This window comes from Bos javanicus, chromosome 1 (genome assembly GCF_032452875.1).
Source record: "Bos javanicus breed banteng chromosome 1, ARS-OSU_banteng_1.0, whole genome shotgun sequence".
In the NCBI taxonomy this organism is placed as follows: Eukaryota; Metazoa; Chordata; class Mammalia; order Artiodactyla; family Bovidae; genus Bos; species Bos javanicus.
The window spans coordinates 151,039,861-151,061,126 of record NC_083868.1 but is presented as its reverse complement, the minus strand read 5'-3'; the positions used below and the strand labels follow the sequence as shown (position 1 = coordinate 151,061,126).

General features: G+C 50.0%; 1 protein-coding gene across 1 annotated transcript; it reads right to left on the bottom strand.

The window, feature by feature from the left end:
- Positions 1-477: 477 nt before the first annotated feature.
- ETS2 (ETS proto-oncogene 2, transcription factor) lies at positions 478-20,043 on the bottom strand. The gene is made up of 10 exons (XM_061424873.1): positions 19,961-20,043; positions 15,420-15,491; positions 12,019-12,130; positions 10,662-10,781; positions 10,163-10,363; positions 8,252-8,335; positions 6,832-7,056; positions 5,505-5,768; positions 3,842-3,960; positions 478-2,689 (listed from the first exon to the last, which is right to left on the bottom strand). The coding sequence occupies exons 2-10, from the start codon at positions 15,489-15,491 to the stop codon at positions 2,474-2,476; spliced, it is 1,413 nt and encodes a 470-aa protein (XP_061280857.1). The 5' UTR covers positions 19,961-20,043; the 3' UTR covers positions 478-2,473.
- Between the last annotated feature and the right edge of the window lie 1,223 nt (positions 20,044-21,266).

Genomic DNA, 21,266 nt, shown 5'->3' with positions numbered 1-21,266 from the left:
TGCTTCAGGAAGGTTCACAGTTGGTTCCAGCTTGGTCCTGATTTGCTGGGGAAGAGGTGTGTAACGGAGAAGGCAATGGCACCCCACTCCAGTGCTCTTGCCTGGAAAATCCCATGGATGGAGGGGCCTGGTGGGCTGCAGTCCATGGGGTCACTAGGAGTCGGACACGCCTGAGCGATTTCACTTTATTTTTTCCCTTTCATGCATTGGAGAAGGAAATGGCAACCCACTCCAGTGTTCTTGCCTGGAGAATCCCAGGGATGGGGGCGCCTGGTGGGCTGCCGTCTATGGGGTCGCAGAGTCGGACACGACTGAAGCGACTTAGCAGCAGCAGCAGAGGTGTGTAAAGTCAGTTCAAAGGGGCTGTGACCTGGAGTGACAGCCACCGAGGGGCAGGCCCAGCACTCTGGATCTCCCGCCTCCATGCTGGGGGAGGGAGGCAGAGGGGTGAAGCATGAAGACTCTTACACGGAGGAATTGATGTAAACAGAATACTTTATTATTTGAGAAAGAAAAGGCCAGATTACAAAACTTTGATATATAAGTCCTGTTTATTATCATGCCAAAGGTTTACCATGGATTTGATTTTCCATGACTCTTGGCTCGAGCCATGTAAAATTGCCAATTCTGTAGATAAAAACAAATACTGGCAAATTCATGCGGTCAAAGCCCAAATAAAACGAGCGAGCGGATGGCCGATTTCTGTCAGCAGCAAGATGTTCCCAGCCGCATGTCTGTTGATGTTATAAACAGCTGTCCGGCAGATAAACAGGTCTTGCTTGAGAAAAACATCCTGTGCTTAGCGGTACTGCAAACGGTCTTGTGTGGGTATGAGACTCCGTGGTCCCCCTTCCGGCTCTCCCCTGCTCACCCTACCACCCAATTCCCCTGTCTCATCACACGGAGGACTCGTCTTCAGAGACATCACCACTCATCCCCCTCAGACGCTAGTGAAGACTGTCTGACTTGGAAACCAACTCGCTTGTTTACAAAAGCCAGGAACACAGGCTGAACCAGGGCTTCCTTCGAAAGGACTATGGAAGTCTCCATCACGATGAAGACGCCTTCTTCACATGAATGGCCCCAATGCCTTCTCTTTCCCATCTTGCTGACCCTCTTTCTGCCTCTGGGCATTCTGTGTGCAAGAAAATAAAAACGGTGGACACTCAACAGAAAGGAGCAGCTTGGTGTTGGGAAATCCTGAGACTCCACAGGTAAACAAGATGGGACAAAATCAGGCTCCACTCATGCCCAAGAGGTTTATTAATTAAGCCTCCCCTCCCCCTGCATCTTCAGCTCTGTATGGCTCATGGTGCTGCAGTAAAAATAAAACTTTCTAACAAATTACATTTTTTTCCAGTGAGTTACTTTTGCAGTAAAAATAGCTGCTACATAAATCCCTCCTGATCTCTGAAAAGGAGTCGCATATTTCCAAAAATAGTATTCCTATTTTAATCATACAGCTTAATTTGGGGTGTGGGGGTGGGGCTGGGGAAGGAAATGCCTGGTCAGGGGAGGTGAGTCGCTGGGGAAAACATAGTTGAACTAAAAAATAAAGTAAGTTTTGTATATAAACTTATTTCAAGGCATGCATAGAAATGGAAAACATATGCCATCTGTCAAGAAAAATACTGCTTTATAGCTTTTACATTACAATTAAAGGAGAAGCAGAGAGGCCAGGAGAGGCCCCCAGATAATAACATTAAGTTTCTTATAAAAATTCCCAAATGTACAAAGTCCTTGCCATAGATAACAACCTAGGCAAAACAAAACAAAACAGGAATGAACCTTCTTAGACCTTATTCCTGTAGGCATATTAAATGTAAATAATACACACTTTACAACTTCTCTTAATCTGCACCAGCAGATTAAATGTTTGCAAAAGGACGCCAGTGCTCTTGAAAACCAGCGAACACGGCAAAATGCCATCTGCATTCCTATTTTCACATACAGTTATATAATTATTTTAAATTACAATATACAGTTTCTGTTAAATAGGTCTGTTAGGGGACTCTGATAACAATTACAAGGTTACAGTCATATATACAAACTAACTTCAGAAACAGAATGTGTCTTTGCCCCCTCCTCCCCCTCAGAACCAAAGAGAGCTCTTGTGCGATTCCTGGCTGCAAAAAGGCAAAAGAAAAATCCAAGAAGTGTGCGTCTGTGACACGCTCGCTCCTTTGAGAAGACCCAACAGCCTGACCGATCCTGTCACCGTACAGCCTGCCCAGGGCTAGGCCGGGGGCCCCAAGCTTCTTCCTGGGCCGACAGAATGGAATAGCATCGTTAAGTGGCGGGTTCCCGGCAGCAGGCTTTCAGAAGCGAGAAACCGTGCTGCTTTCGGCGAAGAACTGCGGTGTCCGATGGAATAAGGCCACTGCTTCCAATAGGCGTGCCGGATGAGCCGGTCCGGCCTTTCAGGGTCCTGGGACGGGGCGCTTTGACAGCCCCGCCCCCAGCCCGGGCGGGCTCAGTCCTCCGTGTCCGGCTGGACGCCCAGGATGGCGTGCAGTTCCTCGGGCGTGAAGCCCAGCAAGTTCTGCAGGTCGCACACGAAGCGGTACACGTAGCGCTTCCCTGACGTCTTGTGGATGATATTCTTGTCGTAGTAATAGCGCAGACCCCGGCTGAGCTTCTCATAGTTCATCTTGGGCTTGTTTTTCCTCTTTCCCCACCGGCGGGCCACCTGTGGCGGGGATGGGAAAGAGTGCCATTTAAAACTCCTTAATTGAAAAAAAGCACACGTGCCTCCCTCGTCCTGGCAAAAACTATCGCAATACTGTAAAGGAAACTATCCTCCCATCAAAATAAATTAAAAAAAAGAAAGAAAAAGCACGCCTTCTCCATCACAATACTGTAAAGAAAACTATCCTCCCATCAAAATTAGTTAATTTTTAAAAAAAGAAAGAAAGAAAAAGCACCCCTTTTGCCCTGATGACAATTTGGATGCATGATTATTGGACCACCACAAAGGGACCGAAGAGATGCCGTCTGCTTTCCTGCTCTGCATCCCTGGGTATTTGTCTGGGGATGGAGGGACAGGCAGATGAGGGAGACGGGTCCCCCGACCCACAGCTTCGTCTGCTGAGGCTTCTCCCTCAGTAAAGCGTTCGGGAGCCAAGGGTTCAGAATCAAGGGGCTGGTCCTGAGACAAAGGAAATGCTATGTGCCCCCACCTCCTGGGCTCGCACTCCAAGACCACCGCGCCCACAGCTGCCGCAGTGGGACCGAGGTCCCGTGGACGTCTGCATTCCTCAGTGCCTCTGCCGCCCTGGGTTACTGGGGAGGTGACGCACCACACCCCACAGGTGCCAGAGACCAAGGGCGCCCCTTGTGCTATCCTTGACGGGCTGCTATGGGACCCGCGCTCAGCTTTCTCATCCAGATGGGCTGGCTCAGCTGAGGAGTGGGGCTCAGTATCTGCCCCCCACCCCCAGCAAGGGAAAGAGGCAAATTTCCTACGACGTGTTCCGACAGTCAGGCAAGAGCCTCAGTTTATAGCCTGCGCCTTTCGGCTCAATGACAGAGCAAGATGGGGAAGCCCAACAGTGCCACGCACACAATCCACACCAGCGTTCTTGCCTCAAGAACCCCACGGACAGAGGAGCCTGGTGGGCTACAGTGCACGGGGTTGCAGAGAGTCAGACACGACTGGGCCGCTGAGTACAGCATATTAAACTGCTTATCATCGCAGTAAGACTCTTAAAGGGCCAGAAATTGTCTCCTGCAGAAGTGCTCTCATTTGTATATACTTGGGACCCGTTTCTTGCATGCAAAGCCCATGTGATGGAATTAGGTTTGAGAACCTGGAGACTTGAGTCCCCGGGTCTGGACATACCTCGTCGGGGTCAGCGAGCTTAAACTCCCACCCGTCCCCCGTCCAGCTGATGAATGACTGGCAGGACTTGTCGGAGAGCAATTCTAGAAGAAACTGCCACAGCTGGATAGGCCCGCTTCCTGCAGGGGAGAAGGGGGTGGGTTAGACGTTTTTAAACACAGCAAGGCTTTTAGAGTCACCCTCCTGAAACAAGAACTGTGAGATCAAGTGGTATCAAGTGGGTATCAAGGTGAAGGTGTGGCGCTGGGTGCTGGTGACAGTCTTGGATGCTTTAATGGCAGGAGGCCAGACCCCAAGGTGAGGGCTTCTTCCCCCATGCCTCCTGCTCTTGGGAAAGAGATCACCGGGTCCTTGATCGCTGGGCTTGGTCTTTTGGAGAAAAGAAACAAAAAAAAACAAATTCTGGGCCACCATCTCCTTGGCATCAAAATCCTTCCCTCCATTTAATTGTTCCTTATGTCATAACTTTCAAGGTTTATTTCTAGAGACACCTCGTAGGACAGGGGTGGGGGCGTTAGAAGGGGCCTTTCAGCACAGAGCGAGGCATGTCATTCTTGGAACCCCACGCGTGGCTTTCCGACCAGATGACAGTGGCTAAATCGCTTGATCCAAGACTTGGTTGACTGAGTGGTCACTGGGGCACCTAGGGGAGTAGCCAGGGCCTTAGCATGTGTTGGGTGAGGTATAAGCTTTGCAAAGTGCTCTCCGTATATTCCCCAAGGCACAGTGACCGCATCATGGATACAGCTGTGACCTGAGTGACCACAGCTAGCGTCCTCCAAGCCTACTTCCCTGTCTGTGAAATGGGCTACTACCAGCCATGCTAGGCTGCCCTAGGGTCCCAGTACTGTCCTAGTCAACCACAGAGCTGGCAAGGCAACCGGTGATCACTAACGTTAAAATGAAAACCCACCCACACCGTGGCTGTTTCCCTTCTGATTAGGCCCTGACGCCCATGTGTGAAAATGACAGCTATTTTCACTCTCCAAGTAATTTTCATGGCTGTTTGTTTTACAGGACAGAAAAGAAATGGGATGCCTGCGTATTCTTATTTTAACCTATTGGATTTTTAAAAGCAGGTATTTTTTAAATCCCCAGTGGCTCCATATGGTCAAACTATGGGATTGGGGGCGGGGGGTGCATAAAAAAAGGAAAAAAAAAAAAGCACATTTAAGGACACAGAAAGCAATTAAAAAGAAAAAAACCTGGAAATATCTGGTTCTAAAAACAGCTTTAATATTTGTCCCCGCCTAGAATAGCTGTTACTCAAACCTTCAAAATAAGATGGATCTGAGAAGCAGAAGGTAAACAGTCCCTGGGTTATTGGAGGCCAGCTCTGTGCCCCTTCCCCCACCAGGCTACAGTCTCTGAAATTCCAGGCGTGGCTGAGTCAGAGTTTCAGCCTCCAGGGCCCGTGTCCCCCATTGTTCCCCTCTCCTTTTGGGGACCGGCCAGGACTGACCAGGTGAGGGAACAGCCTGGGGATTCCCACCCACTATGCTGAGCTCAGCGACCACGAACATCCCTGTCCATGTGGCCTCTTTCGGGTGCAGGGAGACAGCTCGCTCGGCTTAAGGATGACACCGCACGCGTAAAACCGGGAGCACCAACGCGAGGTCGTCCAGCGAGAAACGCCCTTGATAAACAAGGCGGGCGCACGCACCTGTGAAGCCGGCCAGCACGGCCGCGGGTATAACTGGTTTGCCCTGCTCCACTGGGTCACTCCGGTCCTGGATGTAGTCCTTGAAGGACATGGTCGGCTTGCTGAGGCCCAGGGACTGGCTGCAGTCGTCCTCGAAGCTCTCGAAGGAGGGCACCCGCTGCACGTCCAGCAGAGACGACTGGCTGTTCCAGGACTGCAGCAGCGACTCCGAGCTCTCGAAGCTGTCGCCGCCCGTCTCCGCCGAGTCGTGGTCCCTGGGTTTCCCTGGCAGAGACAAGCACGGGCTCTGACCCCTCTAGGACAACGCAAGGTCAGGCACGACCACTGGCCCCTCCAGGCGTTCGCCCCGCCGGTGCACAGCAACTCAGGTTTCTCATTGAGGCGCCTGTTTCTTATGAATAAACATGCCACTCAAGCGCCTCTTCCATAAAAGGCAAGAGGACAGAGACATTGTGTAGCTCCGAGCGGAGGGCTACACCGCACGGGAAAGGGGAGCCATGCGCATGGATCTCAGACACAATGTGAGCAAAAGCCCAACAGGAGAACACTTTGCATCCAGTTCAAGAACCGGAAAGACGGTGATGAGAAAAGTCAGGACAGTAGCATCTTCTGGGGGTAGGGAGAGTGCTACTGAGTGGGTGGGAGTATGAGAGAGCCTTGTGGGATGCTGGCACCCTCTCCATCTCAATCTGGGTGGTGGTCCCCAGGGGTATATATATATATATATATATATATATATATATAAAATCCAATCTGAGTTTTGTACACTGCATACTTGCGAGTGTGTTCAGTCGCTCAGTTATATCCGACTCTTTGCAACCCCATGGACCGTAGCCCTCCAGGCTCCTCTGTCCGTGGGATTCTCCAGGCAGGAATACTGGAGTGGGTTGCCATGCCCTCCTCCAGGGGATCTTCCCGCCCCAGGGATCAAACATATGTCTCATGTCTCCTGCACTGCAGGCGGGTTCTTTATCACTGTGACACCTGGGAATATGCATTTTCGTCTCCACAAAGACATCCCATCACCTGCCTACACCGCCTCCTCCAACAGCGCACTGGTTGGGTGGAGGACTCCTGCTACGGGAGCAGGAACTCTGCTGGTTCCCCAACACCCTCCCGGCCGGACCAGAGCCGGAGGCACGTGAGGAGCACGCACGCTCGCTGAGCATCGCTGCTGCGGCCGGGTCCCGGCAGTCCAGCCCTTGACCTCCTCCAGGGGCAGAGCACGGGCCGACTGATTAAGAAACTCAGTCATGGTCTGACCATGGCCCCGGGAAATCACACCCCCAGCCCCACCGAGAGTGGCGCTCAGGAGCCTGGGTCTCACCAGAGGCGCTGGAGAGCAGGTTCAGGCTGCCGGCCGGGAAGTCCTGCCCCACGGAGCAGTAGTTGACGCTGACGGTGCTGAGTCGGGCCTTGGGGAACATCTGGAAGTCCTGCTCTGGCCCGAGCGTGCTGGGCGCTGAGGACGCTGGACACAAGCCATCCAGGAGGCCACCTTTAGGGTAACTCTGCGTCTGCATGCCGTACGGCGCCTGCTCCACGCCAAAACCTGTAACACGGGACCGCGGGCTGTCAGGCGACATCAGCGTGATGACCAGAGACCCTACACGCCTCCAACCAGAGGGAACGCGAGCAGACCCTCCCGCTCCAGCCCTCCCTCTGCAAGATCTCAGTGGACACTCTGAGGCTTTGACAGGCAGCTTTTCCACCGAGTCCTCGTCTGTTCTAACTGTCCATCTTCTTAGTCCAGGGCCCTTTCCCGAAAGGCTTGCAGCCTCTGGACCCTTGGGGCAATGCTGCAGGTGGATATTCCTAATGCTTCCGCGGGAGCCTCAGGACGACAGGGTCACTGGCTCTTTCGCCTTCCGAGCAAACAGGTCCAGACCAACTAAGCGATCTGCCGTCCAGCCTGTGACCCATAAGTGAGCCTGTCCAGTCACCCTGCCCATGCCCGAGGGGACCACCGTAAGCTGCGCTCACCAGCGTCAACCACCAGAAACACCGACCCAAATTCTGTAACATCCCAGAGCAAATGGGGTACTGCTGTTCACATACCTCCTGTGCCTGCCACCTTTATCTATTATACTGATCTGACCCTGGTGATCAGCTCACTCCATTCTGCCCCCTTGCGTCATAAATTGCCTCAACCAGCGCTGGCCAATGCAAAGGTTAACACAAGCCACCATAATGCAATGTTAGATTTTCTAACAGCTCCACTGGAAAACTAAAAAGACACTGGCAAAACAAGTTTGAACATTTTACTTGACCCAAGAGATGGTAAAGAACCCGCCTGCCAATGCAGGAGATACAAGAGACGTGGGTTCAATCCCTGGGTTGGAAAGATCCCCTGGAGGAGGAAATGGCAACCCACTCCAGTATTCTTGCCTGGAGAATCCCACTGACAGAGGAGTTTGGTGAGCTACAGTCTATAGGGTCACAGAGAGTCAGATACAACTGATCAGAATGTATGCAAGAAATCCATTATCATTTCAACATGTAATCATAATGTTAAAAATTATTAAGGAGACATTTATATTAAGACTTTCAGATTGGTGGGCATGAGTTTTACCTCACTGCACATCTCAGTGTGGACCAGCAACACTTCAAGTGACCAGTGGCCTGGATTTGTGAGTTGTGACCGTTGTGTGGGACAGTGCAGGTCTAGACCCTGGCTTCGCACCCTTTGTGAATCTAACAGGAAGTCTTAGAACCAAGCTCTCAAGGGCAGAATTCATTACACTGACCTAACGAATTGCTATTAATCCAATGAGGAACTGAGTTGAGATGCGAATTTTCTTCATACTGATCTTCGTTCTTTTCTTGGTTTTCTGAAAAATTGACAGAGGAGACAGAAAATTACAAATTGAGAGGTTTTAAATGACGCAAGGAAAAAAAGTTCCTTTCTGAATTACTGTTCTACGGTTATTCCAGCATAAAGAAATGCATTTTAGTTGCATACTTAATCCGATGGTGTTCCGTGTCATTATGTTTTTTAAAAGTACTAGAGACAGCAACGTATTTTCCTAATAACTTGAAAAAGACTTCTAAAATTAGTGCTGCCATTGGCAAAGTTAAATTTTCTATTGTATAATTTGAGCGAACTAGATGATGTATTGAATTCATCCATGTAGTCCACAAAGGGTTAAATGCTTATGAAGTACCCTCTTCACCAGGGGCTGGGAACACAGCAAATTAGGGACCTGGACAGGTTCTCTGCCCTGGTGATGCTTCAGATCCATCACCTCAAACCCTAAGGTGTGTCCACGCATGGGAAGAGCTACAGAGAGGTCAAAACAGTGCCATGGGCTTCCAAGTGGGACCCATGTGTCCAGGAACTTTAAAAAGGAAAAGGTTGGCATTCTCTGTGTGAACTTACTTCTACAAACACACAACCACACACACACACTGAGAAATCGCAAAATGGGTCCAACATGCCAACAAACAGATTCAAACAGAAACTTGTCAGAGCAGACTTGTCCAGGTTCAGGGAAAATTTAAGGGTCTTTAGGTTTCCCTGGCCCTCAGAAGTCATAACTACAAAGAGCTGGTGGGGGGCCCTGAGATCTTTTTAAGATGCTGAGTCTGTAATAGGTGTTGAAACTCAGAGTTTAAAATCAATTGAATGAGAAATATTTCTCTGAACTCCACCAACAGGCTTATTTTCTTATATTTTTAACTTGAAGATTCCTATATCTTGCTTTTTAACTCAATGTGGTTTTTTTTTTTTCTTTTATCCAAAATGTGTATTGGGAAGGTTTCCCACTCATCTTGATACAGGGTACGTTGAGCACTGCTTCGGTCTGAATCGAAGGAGCAGCCTTCTGTAAGGCTGGTCCTCCTGTAAGGTTGCTCTTCCTCCTGAAGGCTGGCCAAGAACAGCACAGCAGTGAACACACATAACTACTGCCTGTGCACGGCTAAAGACAGGGTGATTCTGTAGCATCCTGGGCATTTCACACCCATGAAACAGGAACTGGGGCTCTGCACGAGGCACTTGCTCCTGCTTCCTCGTCTCTTCTGGAGAGGGATGAAGGAGATACTTTGCGAGAGGCATGAGCTCATGGGGAGGGCGTCACCGCCCGTAAGGCTCAATGTATTTTTAACACTAGTCTCAATGCTCTGTTTAGGTCTAAATCAACATTTTCTACATGAGAGTTCTTTTGCTTGAAGGCTAGTTTCTGTACAATATTTCAGTGTGTAAAATATACATCAATCACTTCTACATTTGTTTACAAACATAAAACAAAAAGTCTTTGTGGGATCCCATCTGGTCTTAGGGAAAATAACTATAAAATTCCCAGTTTATCAAAGGCATGCTTTGGTTGGGACCAACTGATTTCTCAAGGCTCTGTAAAGTGAGCCCCCAAACACGGGCATCCCAGTTGCCTTGACGTCAGAGCCACATGTATGCCTCCGACTCATAAGGTCTGGCGACACTGAACACCTTAGTGACTAAGGCTCCCACCTTGTGGCTAATGCTCCCCACACACGTACTTAAGTGGAATTGAAATCATTGAAGTCACCATGGAGCTGACTTGTGCAATGCCATTTTCAGTCTATCTGCCTTCCATCACTGAATTGCTGACCCTACAGTTAGCATGCACAGCTCCCCCGTCACTCTTTCCCACCACAATCACCCCGTTGCTCACAGGTACCTTTGATCATCTGCTCCAGATGCTCCCAGAGAATATCACCCACAAAGTCGGGCGCCAGCTCCAGAAAGCGCTCCTTGCCAAGGTTACACAACACCTGCCCTGTCATGCCAAACCTCTGCAGGTTCACATCCACCAGACTGAACTCGTTGGTGGCCCAGAGAAGCCACTGGCACACCTGCTGCTCAGTCCACAGCCATGGATCTAGCAGGGAGGGGAAGAAAAGCAAGGCGGTGAGGACAGACACACTCCTGATTTACCTGCAGAGCCCCGATGGGCACCAGGGCTCAAGGTGACGAGCCAGCAGATGCTGAGGTGCTAACAGCAGTGCTGGAAGAAGTGTTCAGAGGGGTGGCTCAGCTCAGCTTCATGAGATCTCTGCCCCTCTTTGCAAGACACCCTAGGCACATGCTTGAAATGACGCCATCTCAAGCTATGGCGGCCCGACTTCCCGGTCTAGCACAGCGCAGGGCAGAACACAGCTCCAAGAAGCAGCACTTACTCTTTGGGATCCCCAGCCGGCGTTGCTCCTTTTTGAAGCCACTGAAGGTGGCTTTTAAGGCTTGACTCATCACAGCTTTGCTGCATGGGGTCAGCAGAGGCAACTCGCAGTTGGCTGAGTCTGGAAAACAAACCCCATGGGGACGTTAAGAGTTTCAGCTGGCCACAGCACAGGGAGAACGGATAGGGGAGGAGGGAAGGAGTCTTAGCTCCTATGGAAGAACAATGAGGATCCTCAGTCTTCAGCATCATTCCCCAGAGGAGCGTAAATATTAATATAACCAAAATGGTTTCTGAATGAAACTGAGAAAATATATTATAATTTAATAAAACACGTATTATTTTAATCATTATGTAACTATACTTCTTACAATTTAATAACTACCCTTATTTGAAAAAAAAAATGTAAAGCAACACTCAAGTCAAATTTTTGCCAAACTTCAGAAAGCAGTGATCAACACCTAGGTAAGGTTTCTTTTGCAGGCCAGCCAGTCTTACATTTTTGACAACAGACGAAGTTGTGTGGTTTCTCACCAAAAGCCTTAAGGGGTTGTAAATGGCTAATCTGGAAGCGACTTCCATCCATTAAACTAAGCTGCAGGCAAAGGGACAGCAGATGTCGCAGGAACACATAGTACTTAGCACCTGTGACGTCAGTTTTTTTGAAAAACAACCTTCTCTGCATTCCCTCAGCAATTTCAAGAATGATGAATGGCTGTCACGTGACAGCACACTTACGCAAGCATATACGTTTTAATTAATTTTCTGGGCTGTATTTTTTAGCACTGACTTCATGTGACAAAGTCATCTCTGGAATGTCTCCCACTAATAACTCTATCGTAGTAATCACAGAGGCATCACCTGACGTGCTATTCCTTTCAAAAGAAAGAACACTGATAGGAAGAACTACAGGCACAAAGGCAGATGGTTAAAGATGAGCAGGAATACTTTGCTGCCCCAAAACTGGCGGTAGCGGGGGAAAAATCTAAGCTAAGGACGTGAACCTAGGATGAAAAGATGGGGTGCACTGTGAGGTCCACTGGTCTGCATCACAGAGGGGACTGGGAGATGGGGCCTGGGCTGGCTGCAGAGTTGGAGCAGCCTAAGGAGCCGCTCAGGGCCCCCTGCGGTTTGCCCCCAGCAGGGCACCTCCTCTCCCTGGGGTGTGTCTGGCAGGTAAGAACTTCCGAGTCACCAGCTGCATAAAAAAGAAATGTTTTCTCCCAGATCCCAGCCTCTGTCTGACTTTTCATACAAAGATTCAAGACATCAACGTGCATCCCTTACGAACGGTAATCTATGAACTGAGATCCTTAGCGACATCACGCTCAATTCATCAAGTCTGAGTAACCAATTACCATGAGAAATCGAATCCAAGCCGGTTGGCACTTCCTGGAGTGTTTGCTCTTCATTTAGGGAAGGGAAAACCGCAAGCAGGGACCCATCAAAGGTGTCAAAGGCGGCCTGGCGCTGCAAAGGCAAGAGGGAAAGAAAACGGAAACGTTGGCATTTACACTTAGTTAATGACCTGTTTTAAAAGTGGTCCATGGGCAGCCTCACCAAAACACCCGATTCAATTTGCCAGGTATAAAGCCACGCGTGGCATTGACCAGTTGGCACTCCGAGCAGACTTCTGAGAGGATGCAAGTGACCCAAAGGATCTCTTTACTCTGGATCACTTACAGGCACACCTTGGAGATGCTGCAGGCTTGGTTCCAGACCACCGAAATAAAGTAACCATCACAGTAACGTGAGTCACAGAAATTTCTTGGCTTCCCAATACATATACAAGTTACTCTTACAGTATTAAGTGTACAATAGCATGGTGTCTAAAAACTGTGCACATACTTTAATTAAAAAATACTTTATTGCTAAAAAATGCTAACCATCATCTGAGCCTTGGTAATCCTTTTGCTAGCAGAGGGTTTAAAACATGTCGAGGATTACCAATATGTGACACAGAGACACGAAGTGATCAAATGCTGTTGGAAAAATGGTGCCAATCAATGCTAGACTGCAGGGTTAGCACAAGCCTTCAATCTGTAAAAAAAAAACAACTCAGTATAGCAAAGTGCAGTCTATCAAGGTCTGCCTGTCATCAACCACAGAATCAGAATGACTGGGAATTTACTTTTAATGGCCTAATCAAGTTAAATGTATAAGTTAAGCAAACAAACCTAAAACCCAGAGAGTCTTAGAACAGTGCCTGGAGGGACTCGGAGACCACCTCAATCCAAACACCTGGCCCTTCTCAGCTAAATGGGTGAGACACGCAGGCCATGTGCATAAGGAAAATGCCTCTTACGATGTTGTACAGCAGAAACTAACACAACAATGTAACATTATCCCCTAATTAAAAAGAAAAAATCCTATGAGAAATCATAATGGAAAATAATATGTTTAAAATGTACATGTATATCTATGTATATATGTGTAAATATATATATATATATAAAAACCAAACCACTTTGCTGTATAACAGGAATTAACAACAATGTAAAGTAACTACGTGTGTATACAGGTAATAGTATCTGACTTTTTGCAACCCTATGGACTGTAGCCCTCCAGGCACCTCTGTCCATGGAATTTTCCAAGCAAGAATACTGGAGTGGGTTGCCATTTCCCCCTCCAAAGGATCTTCCAGACCCAGGGATCAAACCTGTGTCTCCTGCCTCTCATGCCTTGGCAGGCAAATTGTTTACCACCACACCGCCTAGGAAGCCCTACTATATTTATACTTCAATATATAAGAAAATAAATAAGGAGGGGAAAAAAAAACGATCCTTGGCAAAACAGCTTCAGCTCACTGCAGTTAAGATGAAAGGCAGGGAAAGAAAAATATCAAATGACAAAAATCAAACAAAATACATATAAGAACATTCTTTAAGATTTAATTTTGTAAAAATATAGTGTATTGAAAAGGTCACTCCGTTACTGCCTCCCATCATCTATGAAGGGGAAAGATTTCCAAAGCAAACAGATTTAAACTACCTACAATTCAGGGGAAGAGACACACACAGAAAGATAAGCCTGGAGCTCTGAGAATTTCAAATACAAATGGAAGAGCCTGTACTGTAAGAGTCATTTGTAAGTAACAGACAAAGGCCTGATTCATCATTGCCTAACTTGTGGAAGAAAAACGTGAAGAACGGCTATATTTTCCCAACATAAGCTGGAAATCCCATGTCATGTGCAATGCAGTGACCCATTTGTTGAGTCATCAATCAGAAAGCGTGTAACACATTTACAGATCCAATGGTTGGTGTGCTTTCTGTTTAGAAATGCAGAACAGTGAATGACATAAGAGGGTAGGCAGAAGTTGGAGCTTGGCCCAATGATGTTGGCACCCAGCCCCCCAAAAAACCCAACTGCCCAAGACGCACGGGGGCAGGGGGGTGGGGGGCGGGGAGAGGCCAATCATGCACGTGTGAAATACTCATCTCGAGTTATAAAACAGCTTATTAAATAGCTTATAAAATACCTTATAGCAATGCTAATTTTGGTGACATACCGGATAGATTTTTTAAATTCCTGGCGTGGAAGCTGGGCGTGCTGCAGTCCAAGGGGTTGCAAACAGTCGTACAGGACTAAGCAGCTGAACAACAAAGCGTGGCCCAGGTGACTAAGAAATGCCTTTCCTTTCCTGACTGCACTTCTGTTCTGTTTTTAAAACCAAGAAGCCAAAAGACAAGATAAATTCCCACGGCGTATTTCAAGACATCAGTTTCAGCAAGAACGATTTCTTCTCCAAGCCCAGAAATCACACAGGCCTAAGCTCTTCGAGTTTATAGGAGAAATTTTCTCTCTAGAGGTGTCATTTCAAACTTAATATTACTGTAATTTCTTGTATGGTTTCTGCCAGGCCACAGTGAAAACGTCTGACCAGACTGAACAACAACAAAAACCTCACTGGCTTGAAATCTGATCAGTTTCATGATACTCTGGAGAGACCTGTGTCGGTTTTTGCCTCCTGGGGTTTGATCAGACAAACAACCTCATAAACGATAGTAAAAAGCGGAACGTGCCAGAGACACAATATTATACAAAACACTACCAATCTAAAACCACTGCTTGTGAGACATCTTTACCACAGAACACTAAAAAAAAAAAAAAAAAAATCAAATCTCGCTGTCATATTTGGAGAAGGCAAATGGGAAATTATCAATTTGTGTTGCTAAAGAATGTTCCCAAAAGGGAGTGAGATAGAAGCTACATGAAATGTTTATTACAAGGGAGGAGGCTGTTTAATCTGTTTTTCTCTTTGTTTTTAAACAGCCGCAGTTGTCCCAGGAAGGACAGACTGCCTGAACCCCACAGGCACTGACCCTTCAGATGAGAGCAGGAGCAGCAGCCAATAACTGGGCCTGCCTGCCTCCTCTAAGCTCTTTCAGCTCTTTGCCATCACTTGAGGAAACTTCCTGGGTGGATAGAACAGATACCTCCTCCAGTTCTATTCTCTTGAGAATTTATGGAACATTCCACATTCCATTCTGAGGTAGGAGCCTCAGAAATCAACTACCAAGGTCTCACCATCTACAAATTGAATGGTTTCCTTCATATCTTGGAGGATAAATCAAACAAACACCAGGAAACCCATTTAACAGAGGAAAACACTGAGACCCAGAGATTAAGCAAACAGTCCAGAGTCACACAACCAGTCTCACAGCTAGAACCGGTCTCCTGGGACCCAATTGTTTTTTCACTCCAAGAAACTGAGCTTTCCAATTTTCTAAGTTTTTATTAAGACTCGTTCACTCACCTTGAGTGTCCCTCTGTAACTGCTGGCCACAGGAGCCACCTGGTCCATGTTCTTGATTCCAAAATCATTCATCTTTAACAAGACGAAAGAAAAATTAAGAGCTGAAAGAGGCAACAAACCAAGGCGATGGTTAAACCCGCATCCACACCTCAGTTCCAGTGCTCCAGCCCTAACAGGTCATTCAGAACCGAATGCCAGGAATTCTTCTCACAAAGGTGATGCTACTCAAGGAATTAAATAATAATGCCGCCTGCAGAATTCCCTTAGGATCTGAGGGGCTCAGATAAAGCTGCCTTCCGGCTGGCTGGGATAGCAAAGCTGGGGGCCTGGGTCCTTCCAGGACAGGAGTGCAGAAGACCTGTTTTTCATCGCCAATTTCAAGGTCAGGTCGGGGTGTAGGAGCTGTTGGGGGCTGTGGGTGGGTCGGCTGCCTGGCCGTGGACCACCTCCTGCATGCAAGGGGCAGCCAGCTCAACCTGGGAGCTCCAGGGCCAGCCGCCACCTCTGCTCCTGGGCAGATCCAAATCCTGGAAAGCCCACTGGAAGACCCGCCTCGGAGGCGCCCTCCCCCCCTCTCCAAGCTCAGGAAGCACAGAGAAAGGAAGAAGGGCAGCTTGAGATGAAACTCTCCTGCATTATCTCAGATTCTCCAGCGTTGAGCACACAAGCTCAAAATCCTGCATTTGCAGGCTGCTCAGCTGCGCGTTTCTTTAAGAGGAAGTAACTCCGACTGCGGGCCTGCCTTACTTGGATGGCCTGGGCTTTTGCCTTTGACCCGCGCTGACCCGTGTGGTAACCACGTGTGACTCCTGAGCACTTGGCCCTGGACTAGGGCGGACTCAGATGTGCTTGCCCTCGATTTCAAAGATTTCGCAGCAAAAAGTCAACTATCTCAGTATTGACTCTTTGTTTACTGCGTGTTTATGTAATATTCTGAATGTGTTAGGTTAACTGAAATTAATTTCATCTATTTCACTGTATTTAACTGCGGCCCTTGGAAAGCTTAAGAGCTACATGTATGACCTGCAACTGGACAGTTCCCTAAGTGACCTGTGATTTGCTGTAATCAACTGAAAACTTAACTGGGGCCCTAAAACGTTACTGTTTGCCAGGGTAAGTTAAATATTAGTTCGTGAGAAAAGTACTTAGATAATCCTGCCAGAGCATTAGATGAAAAAAAAAAAAAAAAAGCAACTGAACCTGATTTTCAAGTACCCTGGGAAAGCCCCCATGACAGTAACCCACCCTCCTGGCTTCAGAACCAGGAACAGGAGGTCTAGAATAGGAAACTTCATGGGTACCTCTCACTGCCCATTCTGAGGTCTCCACTGGGTGCTGCTACCTGTTTCAACCAAAACTTTGAGTAATTAAAATATTGTGCAATGGATAAGGCTGACTAGCAGAGGCAAACAGCATATTTTCCTGTAACTACTTAATTCGAGTTTGTCCTTTCTTGTTTTCTCTTTATGGTCAACACTATGGCTAAACCAGACCTCCTAAGGACTCAGCATACAGACACACACACACCCCCCTTGGCTAGAAAGGCAGTGTGGGAGGAGAGTCCCTGCCACAGGGGAGGCCAGAGGCAATGGTGTGTTTGTGGGGGCGGAGGGTGTGCATGCTCCGTAGTGTCAGAATCCACGACCCCATGCACTGGAGCCTGCCCGGCTCCTCTGTCCATGGAATTTTCCAGGCAAGAATCCTGGAGTGGGTTGCCATTTCCTACTCCAGGGGATCTTCCTGACCCAGGGATGGAACCCGTGTCTCCTGCACTGGCAGGCAGATGCTTTACCACCGAGCCACCTGGGGGGTGGGGGCAGTTGTTAAAAACCTCTGAGGGCAGGTCATCATCAGGGGGGCCGGTGCAGGCTGGAAAGGTTTGACAGTAAATAATGGGGGGTGGGGAGGGGGTGTTGTTCTGGATCAAAAAGGACTGCGTCTGCTCAGAACCCCCACTTGGTGAATCCTGTCATCCACAATCAATCAAAAATCAATATACACTATGGATGATCACTGCCATGGTAGGTTCCTACTTTCAAAGGGCTAAGCCTGAGCTGGGGGACCACGCCTTGTCACCTTACTCAACAGTCTGATATCCCAGAGAGGTAGATGTTATGCCATCTGACAGAGAGGCTACAGAGACACCCCCGTCCCAGGACTTTGCCCAGGATCACAGGGCTACTGCGGGATGGGGGGAGCCCTCAGGGGCACAGAGCAGACCAAAACCCCTTGGGGATATGGCCTGACCTGAGCTCCGCCTTGAGCCAGGATCCCCTGAATGGTGAGGCCTCGACCCTCCTCCCAGCAGTGGAGAGCAGAGATCACACACAGATACCACAAGCCTAGGCTCCTGCTGGCCGACTTTGCACAGATGCAAAATGCTCCTTAATGGAGAGCTTTATGCCACTGATCTGCATGAATGAAGCCCTGTCACCTGTTGATGACATCAGCAAGCCTCAAAACAGGAGACCAAAATGAAAGGATATCTTGGGTGTCAATTACCCATCTCCTTCTCCTGACTTGCAGACTTTACTCCACATTCTTGAGCTCCACGGAGATGGACCGAGAATAGATGTGGAAGGCCATGGAGCAACCTCGCCTGGTTTTTGTGTACAAATTCTGAGAGGAAAGGCAGTCTACCACTCCCATATAAAGAGCTCTAATTACCAGCTGCGGAATAGAATTCTTTTGTTGTTCGGCTTTTAATTTGTTTTGTAAAAACCATGTAGAATCAAAGTGCTCTACCAATCGTTTCTGGCAAACGCATAGCTAATCAAATTTAAGTTCCCCTGTTTTACTCAACAGGTTCACAGGTGGCTCAGTGGTAAAAAATCTGTTTGCCAACGCAGGAGACACAGATTCAATCCCTGGGTTGGGAAGATCCCCTGAAAAAGCAAATGGCAACCTACTCCAGTATTCTTGCCTGGAGAATCCCATGGACAGAGGAGCCTGGTGGGGTTCATGGGGTTGCAGAGAGTGAGACGTGACTTAGCGTTTAAACAACAGTTCTACTCAACAGGGCTTGTGAAGACAGCAGACAGGCCAAATCAGTCCACATAAATCAATTTCACATTCAGGTCTTTTTGCCATTGCCCTATTGATCGCTGCTCTTGAGCAACAACAGAAAAAAACGGGTAAATGGCAGACATGTTCAATTTTAAAACAAGTAGAACTTGCCCAACAACAGTACCCTTATGGGAACAAGTGATTGCTTCTAGGAGATTAGAGCACAGGTTTGCATTTAGGCAAATTGGAAAAGAAAAAAAAAAAAATCAACCCCTAAGCGCACTTTTGAAGATTGATTTTCTTTTTCCTTTGAAAGCTATCAATTTAGGGAGAGGAATGACTAATCCCAGAAATGAGTGTTAGACTATTTCCCTGCAGGACACACAGCACGCTAGTTTACTGTACTGTGATATTATTCAGAATTTTAATAAACCTTAACTTAGAGATTTATCTCCCTGATTGGTGGCGGTGTGGGATGGCAGACAGCGCGCAGGCGCTTCCACTGCACGGAACAAGATGAATCTGTTACCGGTAAATTAACATTAACTACCCCTATCTCCAAAGGGGGCTGCTCATTTCTTTATTCCCTAAATAAACTGCAGGTCAAATACTATTTTAGGATACCGTACAAGTGAATACAGGCCAATAAAAAAGTCTCGAGTGCTTGGAAAAAAAAAAAAAAGCCATATACGCACAAACGCTGTTACCCCTTCGTCCAAAATGCTGTAAGATCCCGAAATTAGAGGCAGCCTTGCGCACCCATAACCCCATTTCCGACATTGTCCCCACATTCACCTCCCAGCATCAAGGGGCCCGAATGCAGAGGTCCTGGGGAGCCCCGGGGGTCTCGGTAGAGCCGCCGGATCCTCCCCGCGCCCCCGTTGCCTGCCGCCCTGGCCGGGCCCCGGACGCGACAGCGCAGGTGACCCGGAGCGGGGGTGGGAGCCGCAGTTCCCCAGGTGTTTCAGGCGCCCCGGATCTTGCCGGGCCCGGCGCCCTCCGGTAAGTCACCGGCAAACCAGGGCGCGCCAGGGGCCCTCAGACACCTTCTCGCGCGTCCCCCAAGCCCCCAGGCGAAATCAGGTTCGCCGGGCGCCCACCGGCAGGAGCCACCCCCGCCTTCACGCCTGCGTTTCCTTTTAAAACAAAAGCAAGTGAAACGAGCCGGCGCGCCTTGCGCGCCCCAGCCGCCTCGGCGACCCCAGGCCCCGCGGCCCAAGTTCGGAGCCGGCTCCGCGCGTCACGGCCGGGCCCACCCCGAACCCTGCTCGCCGCCCACCCACCTACGCCCAAAGCCACTCGACACGGGGAATAAGAACCCCAAGCGGACTGATCCTGGACGCGCGACCCCAGAATCCCACGAATAGTCGCCACCCTGCCTGGTCCTCGGCTGCGCCCTGGGGATCTGGGGCGCCACCTGCGTCCCAACTCAGTTCCTGGGTTCCCCGGGAGAGAAGCGGGCGCCGCAGAGCGCTCCCCGCCCGCCGACCCCCGCCGGACCCCGGCCACCCCGCCCGGCCCGACCCCGCTCTTACCGCGCCGCTTCGGGCAGGGCCGCCCGGGGCTCGGGGCCCGGGCTTCCTCGGTGCGCGCCGGCGAGCGCGGGGGCGCGGGCGCGCGAGTGGGGCGCTCGGGGAAGCCGGGGGCGGCGGACGGGCTCGGGGCGCTCGGGGAGGCCGGGGCGGACCGGGGACGGCGGGCGGGCTCCGGGAGATCCGGGAGGCCTGGGCGGGCCGGGGACGGCGGGCCGGCTCGCGACGATCGGGGCGATCCGGGCTGTGGCTGCACCGCGCTCCGCGCCGCCGCCGGAGGAAGTAACCGGCCGGTGCCCTCCGTCGCGCGCTCTTCTGGAGCCGGGGTTTCGGGGGGGAGGAGGGAGGAGGGAGGAGGGAGTGGACTTCGGGACAAGGAGGAGGGGCGGAGGGGGAGGGGAGAGAGGAGGAGGGGCGGCGGAGGGGGCCAGGCGGGGAGCCTGCGCGCGGAGAGGAGGGGCAGAGGGGAGGGGAGGAGCACGGAGCCGGAGGCGGAGCCGGACCTGCCCGGTCGGACCTCGCCCGGCGCCTGCTGTCGCTCGGCGGCCGCTCGCCCAGGGCCGCTGCGGACCTGGGCCTCCGACGTCCGGCGCCCCGGGCCGTGTGAGTCCTGGGAGCTCAGGACGAATCTTTCTTTTCTTTCTTTCTTTCCCGGGTCCGCCGCTTTAACCCCCAAAGGTGTCCTGGCAGGACCGGAGTAGCTAGCTACCGCCCGTGCCACCGAGTGGCCGCGGGACTTGGTCCACCGGGGCACTCATTGTGGCCCCATTCTTGGACATGCTTATGGACTTATGATTTCCGATCGTTTTTATTCCGAGCGTTCTGTCGTGAAAACACGCTGAGATGACAAAGGTACGAAGTAGACCCTCGGTCTGTCACGAAGTCCTCCTGCTCCGGAAAGCCGCCCCCCTCGCCCCAATCCTGCAGCCTCCACGTGAGTGGCGCCCCTAGAGTTGAGCGGTGCCTTGGTGATAACCAGCCTTGGCTGGGCTTCCCTGGGTTGTGCTAAGTGGCTTCAGTCGTGCAGACTCTTTGCGACCCCCTGGACTGTAGCCCGACAGGCTCCTCTGTCCATGGAATACTCCAGGCAAGAACACTGGAGTGCGTAGCCATTTCCTCCTCCAGGGGATCTTTGAACCCAGGGATTGAACCCACATCTCTTACATCTCTTGCGTTGGCAAGCGGGTTCTTCACCTCTAGCGCCTGGGCTAATCCTCCGTGATAATTCTCCAAGGCCTCATTGTCCTTGCTTTATATATGAGAGAATCGACCCTTAGGGCAAATAACTTGCCCAGTCAGAAGACATACA

Bases quoted from the DNA above. Each gene is read 5' to 3' on its own strand.
- ETS2 (XM_061424873.1), bottom strand. From the start codon at position 15,491: ATGAATGATTTTGGAATCAAGAACATGGACCAGGTGGCTCCTGTGGCC. The intron at 8,336-10,162 runs GTACCTGTGAGC...TCAATTTTTCAG, and splicing joins TCTGGAGCAGATGATCAAAG to AAAACCAAGAAAAGAACGAA. The intron at 5,769-6,831 runs GTGAGACCCAGG...TGTCTCTGCCAG, and splicing joins CCTGCTCTCCAGCGCCTCTG to GGAAACCCAGGGACCACGAC.